This window comes from Vitis vinifera, chromosome 17, assembly GCF_030704535.1.
Source record: "Vitis vinifera cultivar Pinot Noir 40024 chromosome 17, ASM3070453v1".
Taxonomy (NCBI): Eukaryota; Viridiplantae; Streptophyta; class Magnoliopsida; order Vitales; family Vitaceae; genus Vitis; species Vitis vinifera.
In genome coordinates this window covers 1,489,507-1,509,389 of record NC_081821.1, presented here as the reverse complement: position 1 = coordinate 1,509,389, position 19,883 = coordinate 1,489,507, and the positions used below count along the sequence as shown (strand labels likewise).

The following is a 19,883-nucleotide window of genomic DNA, read 5'->3' as shown; positions in this document are numbered from 1 at the left end:
TAAAAATATAAATTAAGTTTAATATTTAGATATTGATTTTTTTTTATTATTTCTTTGTTGATGGTTCATATGAAGAAGTTTATTGGTTTTTTGCATTCATGATAATAATTGATTTTTTTTATGATGGTTGATATTTTATTAATTGTTGGGATATTTGTTGGTTTTTTAGTATTTACATAAACAATATTATTGGTTTTCTAATAATCATAATAATAGGTGACTTAGATTCTTTAATATTAAAATATTTGATAATTAAGGATTCCCTTAGTGTTTATATTTATGATGTATATTTGAATTTGAAGACTTTTATTTGGATATTTAGTTTTTGAAAAAATGGTTTCTTAATTTTTATTTATTCTTTTTTATTTGATCGATTTTCTTGAAACCTATAACATTAAAAATTAAAAACAGATTAAAAAAAATTTATATTACAAAATATTTCCTTAATTTTTTCTTAATAAAAAATAGTTAATCATTTCTAATTTTAAGTATATTAAATTATTTTTAAAGAAATATTTTATTATTTTTTCAAATTACTTTAGTTGTTTATCATTTATAATTACTAAATAAAATATTTTAATATACAGATAATTATTATTTCCTTTTAAATTGATTAATACTTAAAAAAATTATATCTCTTAATGCTGAAAATTTTATTGAAAATTACTTTATTGAATAATAAATTAATTTATTTTTCTATATTTTATTCCTTTTACAGTTAAATTTGAAATTAAATATTAATATTTTTAAATTTAGAATTTATATAATAAATTTAATTTAAAAATTAAAATAAAAACAAAATTATTTCTTTTGTAAATAATTATTTAATAAATTAATAACAAATTTGTTTTTTATAAACACATTTTTCACATAAAATTGATAATAATTTTTTAAAATTACAAAGCAAACGAAATAAAAATATATTAGATAAATGTTATTTATCTTATAAATAAAAAACAATATCAAAGTGTATTAATTTTATTAGTTATAATTAATTGAATTAATTTAAAGAAAAAAATTGAAGATTAAGAAGAAAATATTTTTAGAATCAATATCTAAATATGAAAACTAAATTTAAATTATTGTTTGTGAATTTTGTTTTTTTATTAAAAAAAATGAAAATTAAAATAATGTAATAAATATGAAAACTAAAAAAATACAAAATATAATATAAATTAAAAAAAAACTAACTACTTTTCTAAAAAATCATGGATAAATAGATAATTTAATGTATGACAATTAAAATATATGTGTAATTATTTTTCGTGTTTAAAATATATATATATATATATATATATATATATATAATTCATGATTTTTGTGTTTTCAATAATAAAATAAATGGAATATGAAGAAAATAATAATCAAAATTAATAAATTTATTAAAATTTTATTTCTCTCTCTCTCTCTCTATATATATATATAATTTAGGTATAAATATAAAATATATGATACTTAGGTCATCATATCCCAGGCAAAAATGTAAAAAAAAAAAAAATATGAAAAGAAAATAAAAAAATCTATTGATAAATATATCTTCCAAAATTTAGTGTTGGAATCCATGGACACATGTCCCGATTTTTTTTAACTTTTTTCAAAAGATGTCGATTTCTTTCATTAATTAGTTGTTTTCACTGGATTTCTTCTACACCTTATATGATTATATCTATGCCATTTATATTTTGGACGTTTATGACATGCCAATTTTTTTTTTGCAATATGGAGGCCTTTTTTTTTTATAAAAAAAAAAAAGAATTTTGGGGGTGGGGTGCTTGGGAAGAAGACAAGCACGATGACATCTCAATTTGGAAATGAGACAGTGCAAGATATTGACACGTCAATGTAAAATTAGGTTATGAAAGATTTGAAAATGTTGTATTAGATATCGTCGTTAGGTCGGTTTGGGCCGAACTCTATTGCACCGTCCATTATACCATCCAAAACTCCTTACATCCATTGCCCCACTATACATTTATCTTTATCTCTTTTTTTTTTTTTTTTTTTATTTGTCATTTTCTATTCTTTACTAACTTTCAAAAAAAAATTTATTAGATACAATATTATTAATGAAGGAAATTGAATTGAAATGGCATATATTAAAGTTATAATAAAGGAAATAATTCTCACAACAATATTACAAAAAATAAAAGAAAAAAAATAATGAAATAAAAATTAAAATTAAAACTATAGGTGCATTTCTATTAAATTTGAAAGAATATATTTTAGATTTAGAGTCTGCTAATAATTTTAAAAAGTGCTTTTAATTTTTTTAGTACTCAAATTTTTATTAAAAGAAAATACTTAAGTGTCAAACAAGTCTTTAATTTTTATTAAGATATTTCTTTTAACGGGATTAATTTTTACTATTTTTGGATAAAAGTTAGTTATAATTTAATTTCTTTAAGTGTGTTCTCTATTTTGATTTTCATGAATGGTTATTTAATTAAAAGGGTCTTTGAAAACCCAAAATTTTAAATTTAACCTCTCACCCATTATTGGCCTCGTTTTGACAAAAAGACCCTCATTATTTTCTTGTAAAAATAACTATCTCTTTTAAACTCTACATATAAATACTTGAAATGATAAAAACATTTATATAAAAAATAAATTACTTTTCAAGAAAAAACATGAGAACGATTAGATTCACAATTTAAGAATTATTCCATCCCTTATAACCAAATATTTATTTCTTATCAATGCAGTATGTAAGTTATCAAATCACAAACAATTTTTATAAGCCACTAATAATTGAGATCAAATGTTATTAATGACTAAAAATTACCATATATAAAAATGAATACTTAAAAACATATTCTGAAATAGCCCATTTTGATTTGTGTTATGGTAATTTCTTAGTGGATAATATCAAAATTGAGGGTTTTATTTATTTATGAAGTATTTGATAAAATTTAATTTACTTTGTCATGCAATATTCTTAAATGAATTGCTAGAGTCATAATTGCATTAAGCTAACACAAAAATTAATGAAATTATGCTTATTTATTTAAAAGTATCTTACCCTAATTCGACTTAATCTATTTATTAAATGAGATTTATTAATCATCTTTTGCTACTAATTTAAAATTTTATTCTTGTCAAATATGGTATTTAAATCTAAGGCTACCATTTGAATGAGTTGCTAGGTTGATGACTAATCCGAACTTAACCTAAATTAAGAAACAATCAACTAAAACTCAACACAACCCAACCTATAACTCGAGTTACTCAATCTCAATTTTTAAAATTGATTTGAATTTGGATTGATCAAGCTAAACTTGATTTGGTTGATTAAACCTTTTCACATTAAAATCATGTATCAATAATGAATATCACTTTCATTGCTATGTTAAAAGCTTTTACCTAATCTTGTTTGAACGCATGTAACATGTAAATTAAGAATGTGAGCAAATATAAATAATATGATTAAAATTATGAATAATGTAATAAAGAATGGATTATTCAAAGTATATGATGAAATAAATCAGCTTATATATAATACCGAAAATCATAAAAACAAATTTTAATAAAATTATTTAGAAAATGAAAGTAAGAAATAGCAAAATGTTGAAGAAGTAGTGAGTGATATGACTTATTGTGCATTTTATTTTATTTCAATGAATTTATCTTCGACAAGCATATGAAAAGATTGTCAAGAGAAACCTTGAATTAGAAACGAAATAGTGAAATATTTGAAAAGGTCATATGAGATGTGACACTTGAAGCTGGTTTGGGCCAAACAGTAGTTTTTCTTTTTAATAAATATTTTTCTACTCCATATTCTACCAAAAATTATTAATGAAGAATAATTAAAATAAATTAAATATATTAAATTAGATATCTTAAAGTTAAAGTAAATGAGAAGTATTTTATGATGGTATTATAGAATAAAAGAAATCATAAAATTATGGATTGGAACCTGAAATTATCCATGTTCCTGTTTCAAATTTGGAAAGAAATATGAATTATGTGGAGATTTTTTTAATTAAGATTATTACTTCAATATTTTGAATGAATTCAAATTATTTTAATTGAAAAATGTTCATATATAAGTTTTGCGAAAAAAAATAATAAGAAAAAAAATTTAGAAAAAATATTTTTTTAAAATTTTGATTTACCATGAAAAATAGAAAAAATCAAATTTAATCAAAAAATAATTATAAAATTATATATATTAAAATTTATTTAATTTAAAAAAAAGAAAAATAAGTGAAACGAGTTTTAAAAAATACATAAAAATAATTTATTAACTTTAAATCTATTTTTAATTTTTATTATCTCTTTGCTTTTTAAAATTTTTTTCTTCCATTTAGTTCCCATTTTTCATGAATAAAATAAGAGTAATAGATATATTAAAAAATAAGGTGGGGTAGGGGGGAAGGAAGGTGATGAAGTATCGTGGTGACAAAGGAGCAAGTGAGCCCAGGCCTAATAATTGAGCTACTACTAATGATTGAGATTCTATTTTATTAATTATTAAGAAAATAATCATATAAAAATGAATGTAAATAAAGTATTTTGAAACATATTTGTAGTATGAGATTTAGACTTGCCTAGTGTACTTCAAGCATGTTAGGCCTTTGGTTGATGTTGAAATAGGAAATCAAATGATAAAATTTTGAATTGTTTTTCAAAATAGGAATTAAAAAAAAAAAAATAAATAAATCTATTGTATGAAGACCTAGATTTGCATTATTATGTTTTTGAAAATAATTTTTAAAAACAGTTTAAAAATAGGTTTTAAAAACAATTTTAAATTATTTTCATGAACAAAATTAGGAGAATAATGATAAACCTGGCCTTAGTTTCAGAGCCCTATTGCAGGAGATGTTTTCAAGTCTCTAAAATGACCATGAGTGATGAGTGGGGTAAACAACCATCACCCATTTAGTAGAAAAGGCACTAATTTATAAGGGTTGGCAATAAGAATTCTATTCCAACACACTAGGTTTTAAAAAAAAAAACCCAAAGACTTGATGGATGAGTCATGTAGCTGAACACACTCATTCCATCTTCTAAGTCAAAGTCCAGATTCTGGATTCTTAAGCAACATGCCCAACAAAATTATACAAAAGAACAAATAGCTGAACACACTCATTCCATCTTCTAAGTCAACGTCCAGTTTCTGGATTCTTAAGCAACATGTCCAACAAAATTACACAGAACAAATAAGATGGAGTAGCATATAACTACAGCTTGGAGATGCAAGATTTTCCCTTCTTGCTTCGGATTCACTCTGTTACTAAGTTATATCCAAAAGAGGAGCAGGACTGTCCATCTCCCAATGCCTGGTTAACCATTTACACTTTTGAGGCGTGCGATAAGTTCATCCTGTAGAAAGAGATTCCATGTGTTATTGACCTGTTTAGAATTATGCGACATTGAGAACGTGATGGTATCATAGAACCTGTTTGGAATCTGTTCTTAAAAATAATTTTCTAACTTGAAAACCATATGTTTGACAAAGTTATAACTAAAAATAGGTAATTATATATTTTGTAAAAAGAAGAAATTTGAGATGTTTTAAAGTTTCTGAGAAACAATTGAAAACATAAAGGGATGGGGAAGTTTACATTGAACACAAGTGTATTCGTGCCTTAATGAAAAATAAGCTGAGAAAACTAGTTTTCATATTTGAGTTCTCCAATCACAATTGTGTTTCTGAAAAAAATTGAGAACTATTTTTAAAAACTAATTTTTGATAATCGTTTTCGAAGATGTTGTCAATAGGCCCATAGTTGCTCACCATTCCATTAATCAGAAAGTGGCCAACTTTGTGTGTATCAACTACCCAAGGGCCTAAGGTTACTGCCCCACGATACCCATTTTTGGACTATTGAACGACCTCAGAGAATTTGAAGCTATAGTTACCTTCTTTCCTTTTGGTGAAAGACCTCTCTCCTTAAGAAGAGCACGGAGCCTCTCAACAGTCAAACTCTGGTAATCCCTATCAGATGTGCGGGTGCTTGATCCTGATCCTTCTACAAAATCATCTATGCCATTAGAAACTCAAAATAATAATAGCAGAAATATAATTGGTCTGTAGAGGGAATTCAGATGTGGAGAGCAAGTCCACCGGGCAATATGGTATTTGGCATTTAGAGAGAAATATTGAAGATTAGAAGGTAAGTATGTGAAGGAAGAAGTTATGAGGTGGAAACCATTCTAAATGACACAACATAGGCACCATATGAGCATCTCTTCAATAATCTACTCATGATTGATTGTTAGCCATCTCAAGGCACAATGAGGCTCCACAAAATAAAATCGCTTGTTTTTTATCACGACACCAAGCATGAGTGTAGATATGGAGCGATGGATCGGTTTAGTAATAGAAACAGATCATAGATTCAAGCTCAAGGATGGTCTTGTTGAAAAACCATGTCAGGCTGCTAGTTGTCTACCTCATGGGGCAGGGTTTCAAGCATCATGCCTACAAACTGACCCAACCATCCCCACACACAAACCCACCCACCACTACCAGAAGTGATTACATGCTAGAGGCAGGATTGACACCTTAGTTAACTGTTCAAGGAGATATCAAACCACCCAACAATAGTTGATGTTCATACCATCAATTTCTGAGGACCACAATGACTACATTCTAGCATTCCTCAGACAGTTTCTAATCCCTTTGGAACCAAAAAGAAAATAAGGTTGGGGGGAATCTATTCCAGCAAGATATCCTGTTTGAAACATCTTTCATTATGGAAATGAAGTTGATAGAAAATCAAAATAAATTTTGAGATATTACATGTACTCAAACTACATGAACAAATAAGACTTGGGGCCCACCTCGTCGAGAACTACTTTGAGCATTGGTCATAGCTCTCTTAGATGAAGATCTGCTATCTAAAGCTCTTTCAGCAGTCCTGAAAAAATTCGAAGCACAATGTGAAAGTGAGACCAAATACAATTAAATACATAGACATAAATGTAGTATGGCCTGTAGAAGGATGAATATGGCACATAAGTGACTATAATGCTATTTATATAGAATGCTAGAAAAAAAATGACAAAATATCTTCCTATGATCCTATCCACTATGTTTTGATAAAAGCAGGAGGAAAACTAAGCTAATCAAGCATATTTAATTCCAACATCTCAGAATGAATATGAGGTCAAATTAAAAAAATCTGATTTCAAAGACAACACAACCAATGGCATAAACATAGACATGATGTTTTAGAAACATCATTCAGCTAAGAAAGTATAAAACTCATACCTTTTTTTAGAAACCTCTGCTGCAGTTGTACCCTTTACATCCTTTGAACTTGAATCACCCTTCTGTTTCTTAAGCGTGAGAGATCTGATTAGTATGTTGGTTTGGTTGGTCTTTATCAGTTGTTCCTCTGGTTATACAAAGCAGAATTAGATATTCCAATTTCAAAATTATGATCCAAATTCCAATAAGTGAAAAAAAGACAATCACAAGATATCTTCGAAAGAATCAAAGAGTTAAATGCAAAAATTATAATCTATCAAAACACATCATTAAGGTCGAATCAAATGATCCCAAGAAAAGTGCAATGATAAGCTAAATGGTGAAAGAAAAAAGGATTAATTGATTAAAAGGGATGAAAAGATCCCAAATTTGTAAAACTAACCTCCCCCATTTTGGAACTTGAAGAGTAACCCATTTTTGACATAAATACTTTTCAATATTTTCAGTATTTACATGCGTGTTTTAAATGAAAGAGTTACTTTTGCAAGAAAAAAATTAGGGTATTTAAATGGGTATTTTTTAGGTTGAAAAAAGGTGAAGGGTTAGTTTTCCAAAGTGAGGATGATTTCATCCCTTTTAATCAGTTATTCCAAGAAAAAGCCAATAAAACCCAATTTGTAGTGAAATAATACTCGACTAAATTGAATAAAAACTTTGCCCAATTATTTAGGATTGACAAAACAATTCCATTCCATCATTCATCTCATTACGGCTATGCATTCTATACTTAAAAAGTACCAACATGTCTTTCTTTTATTTGTATTTAAGTTTTCCCCTTATGTACCACCAGTGTAACTCATTTATGTCATAAACAAACTAAAGTGAGCCTCTAATCAATAAAAAGTGGTAGTCAAACTTAAGTAGCTTGAATCGTCCTACATTCTTATAGAGCTTACAAACCAAAACAATACAAGCCAGGTAGAAGGTTAATCCATGGCATGGGCTTAGGACATTCCTAGCACCAATGTGATGCTTTGACAACTCATGCTAGCTTAAAATTGCACACCAAGGCTAAGCAACAAAATCTTACAATGTATAAAAATGAAAATGCTATACACACTTGCAACTGCTGCATCAGCTTATCCCATCAAGACTAAGCAACAAAAGCTTAAAATGCATAGAAAAAAACTTCACATGGTTAAGAGCTTATTACAACTCTTGGAGGCACATATTTATAGGCACTCTCTAGAACCCAAGGTTTCCACTAACTCTCTAAAACCTTTTGTGTAAAAGCAATTTTTTATTATTCTAGATATTCTCTAATATAAGCTAAACTCCAAAAGACTCCACCCTATTTCGAAGCTTCTATGATAACCCTCTAAAAAGCTTCAATTTTAAGGTTGAGACCAAATATATCTACGATTGCTAGTGCGGTTTGCCACAGGATCTAAAACTCCCTCTCTAGCTACAATTACTAGCTAAGGGTTCATTTTTATAGGATGTAACATCAAAATCATCTCAATAATAATGAGGCGCAACAATAGGATTGTTCATGTTCATTTATCTCATAAACAATTTTGAATATAAACAATTTTTAATGAATCTCTAATTGAGTTTATCTCAACTTAGCTCTAATAGATCAGTTCATCTCACAACCATTGTAAATGATTGTCACTCGTTCACAAGGTTAATTTTTTTAACCTTGAGAGGTATTTGTTCCTACCAAGAGGATTATCTAATTTTATGTCTTCAAAAGTAATTTGAGATAGTTTGTGTGTTCATGTTTTAATTTGCTAGTAAATTCAAATAATTTGCAAATAATGATCCTTGCTGTAATGATCTAAGCATAATGCTGATAGGAAGTTCCTTTTTCCCTTTTTCTTTTGCCGCTGATACTCTTTTTTTTCTTTTTTCTTTTTTTTTGTGATACCCAATATTTCTAATATTAATTAAGCATGAAAAATTAATTTGCAGTATTGAAAATATTCCATGAATGATTTGTAAACTCTAAAATCATTGAGAAATTTAAAATTCCAAAATTTGGAATCATAAACCAACCTGGAGGTGAAGTTTCATGATCACATATATAAACTCGCATTCCACCCTGCAAAAATTTGTGAAAGATAAATATATGTTAGAAAAGGCTAATTCAGCTGCCACTGTAAATAAAGTCAAATTATAAACAACTTCCATCCAAAAACCAAGAAACTAAAAGAAAACGGAAACTCTTAATACAAGCATAATAACCTAAGTCAAAAAAAATTATTGGCCTCAGTTGAGTTGAAATCTTGCTTCCTTGAATTCTAAATTAAATGTCCAATCTTAACTCGCTCAAATCCTAACTCATTTTATTTTCTTGCATTTTCCGAGGAACCAAACAGAACCTTTTCTAGACAATTTTAGCTTATCAAAGTCCAAATTCCGAACGAAAAGGGGTCTTTAGAAAACAAGCCTGCGAACAAATTGTTCATTTTTTTAAATGAATTTTAGCAACTTGCTTAAAGTGTCATAATTCACCACAAACAAATCAAATTTCAAACAAATTCCACTGAAAAAACGTAATCATCAATAACCCTATTCTCCGTTTGATTTCCGAGAACACCAGTAAACCGGAAGAAATAAAAAACTTTGATTATAAGTTCAATAAGCAACGAAAAACAATTTCAACACTCATCAAAGTTCCAATTACTTCTATTTTCCTACATTCCTCGGCAACCAAACAGAAACTCTTTGAAGAACAAGAAAAAGTGCTCTACGAAGTCAGAAAACTGGGGTTTTGGATAGATATGGAGAGATCACCGGATTTGAAGAAATGACAGTGGATGAGAAGAGGCCGCGAGAGGGCAGGTTCACGAGGTACTTCGAAGCTTCGCTGGCCGTCTGATTGGAATTCGACGGCTGTGACGAGGTGGTGTCCATGGCGTCTGATAAACCCTCGCCGAAACAGAGATGGAAAAGTCAAAATCTTTTCCTCTTCTTCACCGCAGGTGTCCACTCTTTATGTAGTAGAGCGGTTCGGCGTCAAGGCCTATGGGCCATCTTGTTGGGCCGAATCAAGGCCCATAATTCTTAATTTTATGTAAATTCTTTTATTTCGTTATTTATTAATGAATTTATAATTGAAGTTTGTAAAGGATTCGAATATCAATATTTCATTATTATTTAAGTATAATAATAATAATTTAAAAAAAATATCAATTTAAACCATTATTACCAAATTTAGACTCATTTTTTAATATTCTCAAAATATTATACATTAATCATCAAATTTCAACCTTCAAATATATATATTAAAATTAATTTTATTCTTGTCATGCACAAATAGTAAAAATAAATTGATATTTATATTTAGGAAAATATAAAATAATTTTATAATGATTCGGATTTTTATTTTTTTGAATGGGAAATGCAAAATAAATTGATATTTTGATGAAATGAAAATGAATTGAACGATAAATGAATTGTAGGAACAAAAAGGTCTATGGATGGATGAATGTATATGAAGATAATAAATTGATATGAATGGGTACATATAAAAAGCCATATAAAGGAATGAATGGATACGAATTAAACTGGTATCAGAGCCGAGGTCACGGGTTCGAACCCCAGGGGTGTCGCTGGAGGGGGGGGGGGGGGGGAGGGGGGGAATTGTTGGTAGATCAAAGGGTTGGCCGTATCCATCAACTCCTCTTGTATTCGTCGTGGGCACTTGGGTGAATGTACTATAAGGTTAGGGTATACGCCTTTCCTACAAACAATTGCTTTTAAGAGAGTTGGTAGCGCTTGAGGTCCTACAAGAATTGTTGGTAGATTGGAGGGTTGGCCGCGTCCATCAACTCCCCTTGTGTTCGCCGTGGGCGCTTGGGTGAATGCACTATAAGGCTAGGGTATGCGCATTTCCTACAAGCAATTGCTTTTAGGAGAGTTGGTAGCGCTTGAGGTTCTAACAATTGGTATCAGAACAAGACTTCTTATTTAAGACTTAACCGTCTAAGAAGTAATGGCTAATCCATCAAGCTCATCCCACATTGAAAGTTTTTCAACTACCCGATCTCCACTTTTTACGGGAACCGATTATCCCTATTGGAAAACTAAAATGACTTGGTTTTTCCAATCCATTAATCTTGATTTATGGGATGTCATTGAAGATGGTCCCCATATTCCTTCAAAATTAGAAAATGGAGTGATGGTTCCAAAACCAAAGCATGAATGAGATGAATTTGATAGAAAGAAAGTTCAATTAAATGTCAAAGCCGTTTTTATCTTACATTGTGCTATTGATAGAAATGAATTTAATCGTATTTGGCATTGTAAGTCGGCTAAAGAAATTTGGAGACTATTAGAAATCACTTATGAGGGAAACAACTAAGTTAAAGAGTCTAGAATCAATATCCTTGTGCATGATTATGAATTATTTTCTATAAAGAATTTTGAATCTATTGTTGAGATGTTTTCTAGGTTCATTGTGATTGTGAATGAACTTGAAGCCTTGGGAAAGACCTACACCGAAGTAGAGAAAGTCATGAAGATCTTAAGGTCTCTACCAAAGAAATGGGAAACAAAAGTGACGACTATTCAAGAAGCAAATGATCTCACTAAACTTTCACTTGAAGAACTTATTGGGTCACTCATGACTTATAAGATAGAGTTGTACAATCATCAAAGAGTTGAAGAAAATGAGAAAAGTATAGCTTTTATGGCTTCAATAAATGATGATGAAGAGGAAGAGAGTGAAAGTGAAAGTGATGAAGACTCCATGGAAGAAGAATGCACAAATGAGGATGCCAACATGTGCTTTATGGCTTTGGAAGAACATCAAGATGAGGTAAACTCCAACTCTAACCATTTTGAATTTCAAGATCTTGAAAAACTTGATTTCAAAAATATATTTCTCAAGAAAAAGATTTTTTGTCTTCAAAATGAGCTCAATGAGCATAATGAAAATTTTGAAAATATTAAGAAGGCAAAAATCTCTTTTGAAAAGGAAAATGAGGAGTTAAAAATTCTCAAATGGCCAAAAGACTTTTGATATGACTTTGGTAAATCAAAAATGCATTTTTGTTAAAAAGAGGCTAGCCTACAAGCTTTTCAAAAATCAATTTTTTAAATTTTATTGTAAAGGAAGCCTCTAGTTTTTCGCCTTTAACTATTTACAATCTTTAGAGGAGGTCACATTAGTGATATTTGTCCCCTAAGAAAATCTCATCATGTTCTTCAAAACTCTAGGTTGTTGGTGCATTAGGATTTTCATGCATTACATTATTTACTTATGCACCAAAATCATCCAATATTTATTTTGTTTAAAATATTTTAAGAATTGGATGATTTCATGTTTTCAACTAAAACCTTGTGTTAAATGTCTTTCAAACTTGTTTTAAAAGGTTTTAAGTTGAAAAAGTTGGTTGTTGAGCCAAAAAAACGGCTCAACCCGTTGAACCGGGTGAGGAACCAGTCGACCGCAAGCTCAACCGGTTGAGGTCTAGGTCGACCCACAACTCAACCGGTCGAGGCCCGGGTAGACCCCCAGCTCAACCGGTCGAGGGTGCAAAAAACTTTCTCTTTCTTCCAGAACGGTTGTTCAACCGGTCAAGGGCTAACGGTCACCTGCCAAACATTAAATACTAACGGCTAGTCAACCGGTCGACCCCTAACTCGACCGGTCGAACCCCCAAAGGCTAGTTGGACTTTTTTCTTCTATAAAAAGGCTCTAATCTTTATTGTTTCAAAAACTTAACCTTCTCAAACCTTTCTTAATTATATTTGAGCCTTGGAAGAGTGTTTTTGAGTGCACCATTGTTCTAAAACTTCCATATCCTTAGTGCACATTTCAATCATAGTTTACTTGTATCATTTGAGCTTAAAGTTCTTGTGCTATGATTTTTGTGAGATCTTTTATTTGTAAATCCTTGAGAGGAAATTGTTCAAGAGTGGGATATCTCTTGAGAAGTGTAAATGGTGCTTGGAGCCAAAAGTCCAATAGGGTGAATTGGAAGCATAATCCAATTGTATTGCTTGAAGGTTTGGTTTAGAAGCCTTAAAATAGTGGAACCTCAAGCTTGAGATTAAAGTTAAAGGAGAGTGGATGTAGGTCGGGTTGCGCCGAACCACTATAAACTCTTGTGTTTGCATTCTCTCTTCCCTACTCTTTAATTTATATGCAATTGTTTTTATATTGCTTATTATATACTTGCATATAATTGTCGCTTACTTACACATAGTTTAAATTTGCAAAAAGAGATCATCACCTTATTCATCGCCCCTCCCCCCTCTAGAGTGATTACCATAGGTTGGATTAGCTTAATTTTTCTAACATAAACGATATAAAAAATATATATTTTTTTAATGAGAAATACAAAATAAATAGATAATAATTCTTAATATTTATTTTGATAAGTAAGTATTAAAAAAAATCAAAATGAATTAATACAACAATGAATACTTTTAATTAACATGATAGTAAATACACTATGCATTAACTATTTATTAAATTTTTTATATGAAAAACTCATATCATCTTGAATATATAATAACAATAATAATAATAGAATATACACATATAATAAAAATGATAAGGCTGAATTAGGAAAAAAAATGGACATATGATAATGATAAGAAATCTATATTAATTACATGATATAAAAGCATATGATAGAAATGATAAGATTATTTTTGGAAGAAAAAAAATGTCAAAACACTTCCTACTTCTATATATTTAAAATCTTTTTATTTTTTTATTTTTTTTATTTCAATCACAAAAGTTTATCTTAACTTAATATTATGAAAAAAAAATTATATAGAGCAAATTCCCGAAAACCAAAAATAAATTATAAAATGTATTAACATGATTAATTTAATAATAAAACAAAATGGAAATTTATTTTACAAGTTTAAATATAAATATTTAAAATATTATTATTGTGGATTTATGTTATTATTTTACGCTATCTTTAATCACAATTTCATTATTCAATTACTATGCAAATCATTGATCAATTATTATATTTTCTTAATTTTGTATTTTATATTAAAAACAAATTCATAACAAAAAATATCCCTTGGACAAAAATTAATATTCATAAAACATTAAACGAGATTTTAAAATTAATATTTATATTTTTAGTCAATTGTTGAGGGATGGTGGGATTGGATTTTTTCCTTAATAGAAATATACGAGATAAGTAGAATTAACTAGATGTTTGATAAAACTTAATACTTATTACTTAAAATCCACGGTGATTTTAGTAAGTATTTCTAATATTTTTAATAATTAAAAATTTATATCATTAAAGTATTAGAAAAATTATAAACGTTTTTTAAAATCATTACCAAATGCACTCTTAATGATTTAAGTCGGTTTTAAATTAAATCATATTTAAGTTATTGACTTAATACTTATTACTTAATTATTACTTTAAGTATTAAGATTATTTGGTAAAATTAACTTAAAATTTATTTTAAATAATTAAATTGATATATTTATCATTATAAATTATAATTAAGACAATATATTGAATAATAGTGAAGGTCGTAAAATAATAAAAGATATTACAGAGGTAACTAAGGTAAATGTAAAATAAAGAGACGACTTAAAAATAAATAAATTATTTTTATTTATTATTTAAAATTATTTTTAATTTTAAATCATATCATTAAATTATTTTATCAAATATACTTAATTTACTTAATAACTTAAATTAAGTTATTAAGTCACTTTAATGGTTTATCAAACATCTGCTAAATTATGAGTGGCTTTTAAATTTAAAGTATTTTCTTATCTCACCCTGTTTGAACATATATTGAACATATATGATGATTTATATATAATTAAATAAATTTAATTTATTTTTTATTATCCATGTTCAACGTATATAACATAAATTATACATTTAATAAAAATAAATTATAAAATATATAATATTCTTTGTTTTAATCATGATTTTTTTAAAATTTAAAAAAATTAGAAGTTAGTGGGAGGGGTCTATCCACTCTACCCGTCCCTCTTTAACATTTATATATAGCAATTTAAACCAGATATTTTTGTCATTGGCGTTCGAAGAGTCTAATGGGATATCATCACTCTAACCTGATTATGACATTTAATTATATAATAAAATCAATAATTAATTATTTAATTTTTTGAAGAAAAGGACCAAGCAATATATGACACGTTTCGAAGCCCCGCTAGTCCCTGTTGCCAAGTCAGCAGGTAGACGTTAAAAGAAACAGCGCAAAGCACGCTCCGGCGCATGTTAGAGCGGTCCGCTAGTGGCTTTTATTAAAAATCGGATAAGTGTGGAAGTTGTCTTAAAAAATAATTTGAAAAAAAACAAAACAAGGAAGGATAAGAAGAGCGAATAACACGTCGATAGTCAAGAATCAATCGTGCACTTTGACCGTCCGTCGGATAAATCAAAGCCATCCACGTTTCGAAACACCACTCATTCCCACCCGAACAGGCCAATAAACGGCTGAGATTGACGCGTGCACCACACTCGATGTCCTCGGGATCTGCTTGCGTTTATTTATGGATACCTTGGGATCGAACCCTTGTCAGCATTGAGGATTTTTGAAAGGGAGTTGCAGTAGAGAGAGAAAGACAGAGAGTTGTAGAGAGAGAGAGAGAGAGAGAGAGAGAGATGGAGGACAGTCCGAGAAGTGGAGGAATGTCGAGCCCAGAGGCAAAGCTTGGGATGAGAGTGGAAGACTTGTGGGATGTTCAGGAGCCGCAGCTGACTCCTACAGAGAAGCTCAATGCATGCTTTGAAAGTGTGCCCGTCTCTGCTTTTCCACCAGCTTCTTCTCAAGGTATCATTCAGAATAAGTCATCAACCCCTTTTTGCTGTTTTTTCTTCTTTGAGAACCCCATCTGGGTTTGTACATGAGTGATGTCTTCCTTCAGTTTTACCTTCCGATTTCTGTTGTATCTTTCTTGCTGTTGGCAATGGAAAAAGGTTTGAATTTCAATTCATTATGGGGATTGAATTGGGGGGGTCAGCTTGATTGGATTGGATTGGATCAGCTGAGAGGATTTGGAGACTCTTACTATGTTCTTCCTCTGTTCTTGTAGCAGCAGCTTCAGCATATACCATGCTACCTCTTGCTATTGCCCTTAGTAGTTCCATTCAAAACAATCTTAATCAATTTTTATTTGGTACTTATTGATTTTGTTATCTGGGTTTACACATGGGTGAGGTTTCTTTTTAGTTTTAGCTTCTGATTTGTGTAACTTTTTTGGTCTTGGCAATGGATTAAGTATTGGGTTTCAATTGGTTAAGGAGTCTTGAATTAGGAATGGACTTGTTTGGATTGGATCACATCACCTGCAAGTTCTTACTATTGTAGTCTATGCCCTTTTGCACTTCTCCTGTTCTTTTCAGACTTCTGGATTGAGAAATTTCACTCTAATTCATTGTTTGACACTGGAATTGAATTCAATCCACAACTCCTGTGTTTTTCTGTGATTGCTGCTCTGTGTCTTCTTTACTGTAATTGTGCTTGATCAGATTGGGCTGCCCAATATGTGTTGTTTACTCATTGCTCATTGTCCTATAATTTCAGGAGCCCAGGCATAAGATGCCAGTCATCTATATTATATATACCATCTTCTTCTGAACATTTATGGTGTTTGTGAATTTTCTTTTCAGTGATTGAGATAAAATCAGACTGCAGTTTGGCTGAAGCTGTTCAAATACTGACCAAGCACAGAATTCTCAGTGCACCTGTGGTGGATGTTGAGGCACCGGAGGACGCGAGTTGGATCGACAGATACATTGGCATTGTAGAGTTTGCGGGTATTGTCGTATGGATTCTGTATCAGGTTATTGTGCCAACCTTTTCTACTTGGATCAAAGTCTGCCACGGTCCCATAGTCTTAACTTCTTTATCCATTCTCCAGTTTATAACTGATGAATTCAAATTTTTTTAATTTTTTTAGCCTGATATACATTGTGGTTCAACTACCAAACGGCTTAAACTCTGATTAACCATATGTCTTGGATTGAGAAATTGGAAATGAAATATATTTTTGATGATGTTGGCAGTCAGAGCTTGCATCTCCCCGGAAGAATGGTGGGGCTCCTGCTGCAGGGTTTGGCACAGGTGGGAAAGAGGAAGCCATAACTGCTGTTGCTGCAGCTGCTAATGGAATGAATTCTCCTAGAAGGCTTAAGAACTTAGGCTTTGAACCAGCTGAACCGACTCCAGGGAGCTTCTTTGAGGCTTTAACCTCTTCGGAATTTTACAAGAACACAAAGGTTGTATCTTATACCTCTCTCTCCCATTTTTTCATAGAAAATTTTACGAAAATCATTGAATTACCTGCATGCAGGTACGGGACATCTCGGGATCATTTCGCTGGGCTCCGTTTCTTGCTTTGCAGAAATCCAACTCCTTCTTGACCATGCTCTTGCTGCTTTCCAACTACAAAATGAAGAGTGTCCCTGTGGTTGATCTGGGCGAAGGAAAGATTGATAACATTGTCACGCAGTCTGCTGTCATTCACATGTTAGCGGAATGTGTCGGGCTCTCTTGGTTCGAAAGATGGGGAGCTAAGAAAATGTCTGAACTCGGCCTTCCCACAATGAAGCCTGATCAAGTTATCAAGGTCTGTAACTAGTTTTCATGCTGATTTTCCCCAAGGTGTTTGAATTTGTTTTCATTAGATAATGGGTTTATATGATCATGTAGGTGAACGAGGATGAACCAGTTCTCCAGGCGTTTAAATTGATGAGGAAGAAGGGGATCGGAGGGATACCTGTGGTTGAAAGCGGAGGTAGAAAGGCTGTTGGTAATATTAGTATAAGAGATGTTCAGTTCCTTCTAACCACACCAGAGATCTACAGAGAGTTCAGGTTTGATGCTTGAACTATTTCCTGGAAATCAACCTTCACGTTCCCCAGGAACTCATATGGGATTTTTCATTGCAGATCGATCACAGCCAAGAACTTCCTCGTGGCAGTTAGGAAGTACCTGGAGCAGCACAACGAGGCCTCACCCATGTTGAGTGGTATGATCACCTGCAGACGAAATCAAACAGTCAAGGAAATGATTCTAATGCTCGACTCAGTGAAGATCCAAAGGGTTTATGTTGTGGATGAAGATGGGAATCTGGAGGGGGTGATCACGCTCAGAGACATAATCTCGAAGCTAGTGCACGAGCCTCGCGGCTACTTCGGGGATTTCTTTGATGGCGTTTTGCCAATGCCTCAGAACAGCAGAGTGTAACCTGTAAGAGATACCAAATAAGCTGGTGATCGTTTTGCTGTTGAGTTTCAAGTTTGTAATGAGCCCCATCTCTTCCTTTTTTGGTTGTTAGTTTGTTGGAGACTGAGGCAACCCCCCCTTGTAATTAGTCCCCTGCGGTTTGCTGTGTGTACCCACAAACTCTCACCAAGCTTTTCTTGTGGTAAGTCTAATAAGTAGATTATTTCCTAGTATGTGCCCCTAATTTGAAGTGAGTTTGCGGTTGCAAAATGCCTAGAAGTGAAGGGGAGAGTTCTATGCTTTGCCTGGGGGGCCTTGTGTTTTACCTAGTGACCGAGAGAAGAAACCGTAGTGTCTTGATGCGGCCTACACAACTGGTCTATGCCATCTTTTGTAGGGACAGGGAGGACATAATTATTCTTGTAGGTTACTGGTTGTTCTGGGAAGAGGTCTGGGATCAGTCTTTGAGGTGGGCCTACCGATTTTCTAGGAATGGGGAGATAAGATCAACCCAGATTCTCATACTTAATTCTTCCTTGTCCTCCTTCCACCACATTAAATGGAAAAAAGGTAATACCCAGGTCCAAAGATCCAGAGCCAGCAACAGAGACCTACCTGTGTGGGTGATGGGTAGTGGGTGGGGTGGGGGCGGTGCTCATGTTCAGAGGTGGTGGAGATAGTGCATCATGTTCGGAGTCGTGGACCTAAATGGACCAACCATTGCACCACATCCTAAACAGAGTGGGATTCTGCATAACTGCTAGTTTCCTGTTTACCAAACAATTCCATGTTCTGAAGAGGGAAAAAAAAGAAGTGGACAAAGATGACAGAATGTTGACTAGCAAAGCGGAATCTTTTTCTTCATTCATCAGAAGATGAGAGGTATTCTCAAGAAAATAATGTGACAGAGCATAAACCAAGGCATTCTAGAGCTACAAACATAGTGATTAAATCACTAGGATTGCATAAAAGCATTCTTAAAGAGCCGCTGTTAATATACCATTGAAGAGAAGCAAACACCAGATGCTTGGTGTGTGTTCAGTGGAGATGATATTCACTCTGATGCCATGGATAAAAAGCTTGAGAAAGCCACACCTAGTTTTCACATATTCAGTAACTCAAAAGTAAAGACTGCCCATAATCTATTTTCTTGTGCAAACTCAAACCCTCGAAAACAACTTCCACCTGATTTTTTTCTTACTATTTTTTCCCGGTTCCAGTAACAATAGTTGCCAGTGTCTGTGTCATAACCCTAACCCTTAAAAGACTGAAGCTTGAAGAAGTCACTTCAAGCCTGGAAGTGATGATTACGCCAACTGCAACTACAACAATACAAAAGCGCGTTTGACCCTGCCACAAGTAACACGATGATATTTGATGTTTACATTTCACATATGAGACAAATATCTTCAAGCTATATTCTACCAGTGAGCATAATTTAACCCAAAATCAAAGCAAAGCGACATATTGAAGATTATAAATGCAATCCAATCAGTTTGTAATAAATGAATAAAATAAT

At 31.3% G+C, this 19,883-nt stretch overlaps 2 protein-coding genes across 2 annotated transcripts; one reads left to right on the top strand and one right to left on the bottom strand.

The window, feature by feature from the left end:
- Positions 1–5,078: 5,078 nt before the first annotated feature.
- Positions 5,079–10,143, bottom strand: LOC100264568 (uncharacterized). Its single transcript, XM_002283678.4, has 6 exons — positions 9,962–10,143; positions 9,221–9,266; positions 7,223–7,349; positions 6,793–6,869; positions 5,869–5,978; positions 5,079–5,328 (listed from the first exon to the last, which is right to left on the bottom strand). Exons 1-6 carry the CDS (start codon positions 10,079–10,081, stop codon positions 5,290–5,292), a joined length of 519 nt encoding a protein of 172 aa, XP_002283714.1. The 5' UTR covers positions 10,082–10,143; the 3' UTR covers positions 5,079–5,289.
- A 5,338-nt stretch (positions 10,144–15,481) lies between these two features.
- Positions 15,482–18,597, top strand: LOC100259395 (SNF1-related protein kinase regulatory subunit gamma-1). Its single transcript, XM_002283690.4, has 6 exons — positions 15,482–15,967; positions 16,807–16,979; positions 17,203–17,415; positions 17,490–17,765; positions 17,849–18,012; positions 18,088–18,597. The coding sequence occupies exons 1-6, from the start codon at positions 15,799–15,801 to the stop codon at positions 18,383–18,385; spliced, it is 1,293 nt and encodes a 430-aa protein (XP_002283726.1). The 5' UTR covers positions 15,482–15,798; the 3' UTR covers positions 18,386–18,597.
- Positions 18,598–19,883: the final 1,286 nt, after the last annotated feature.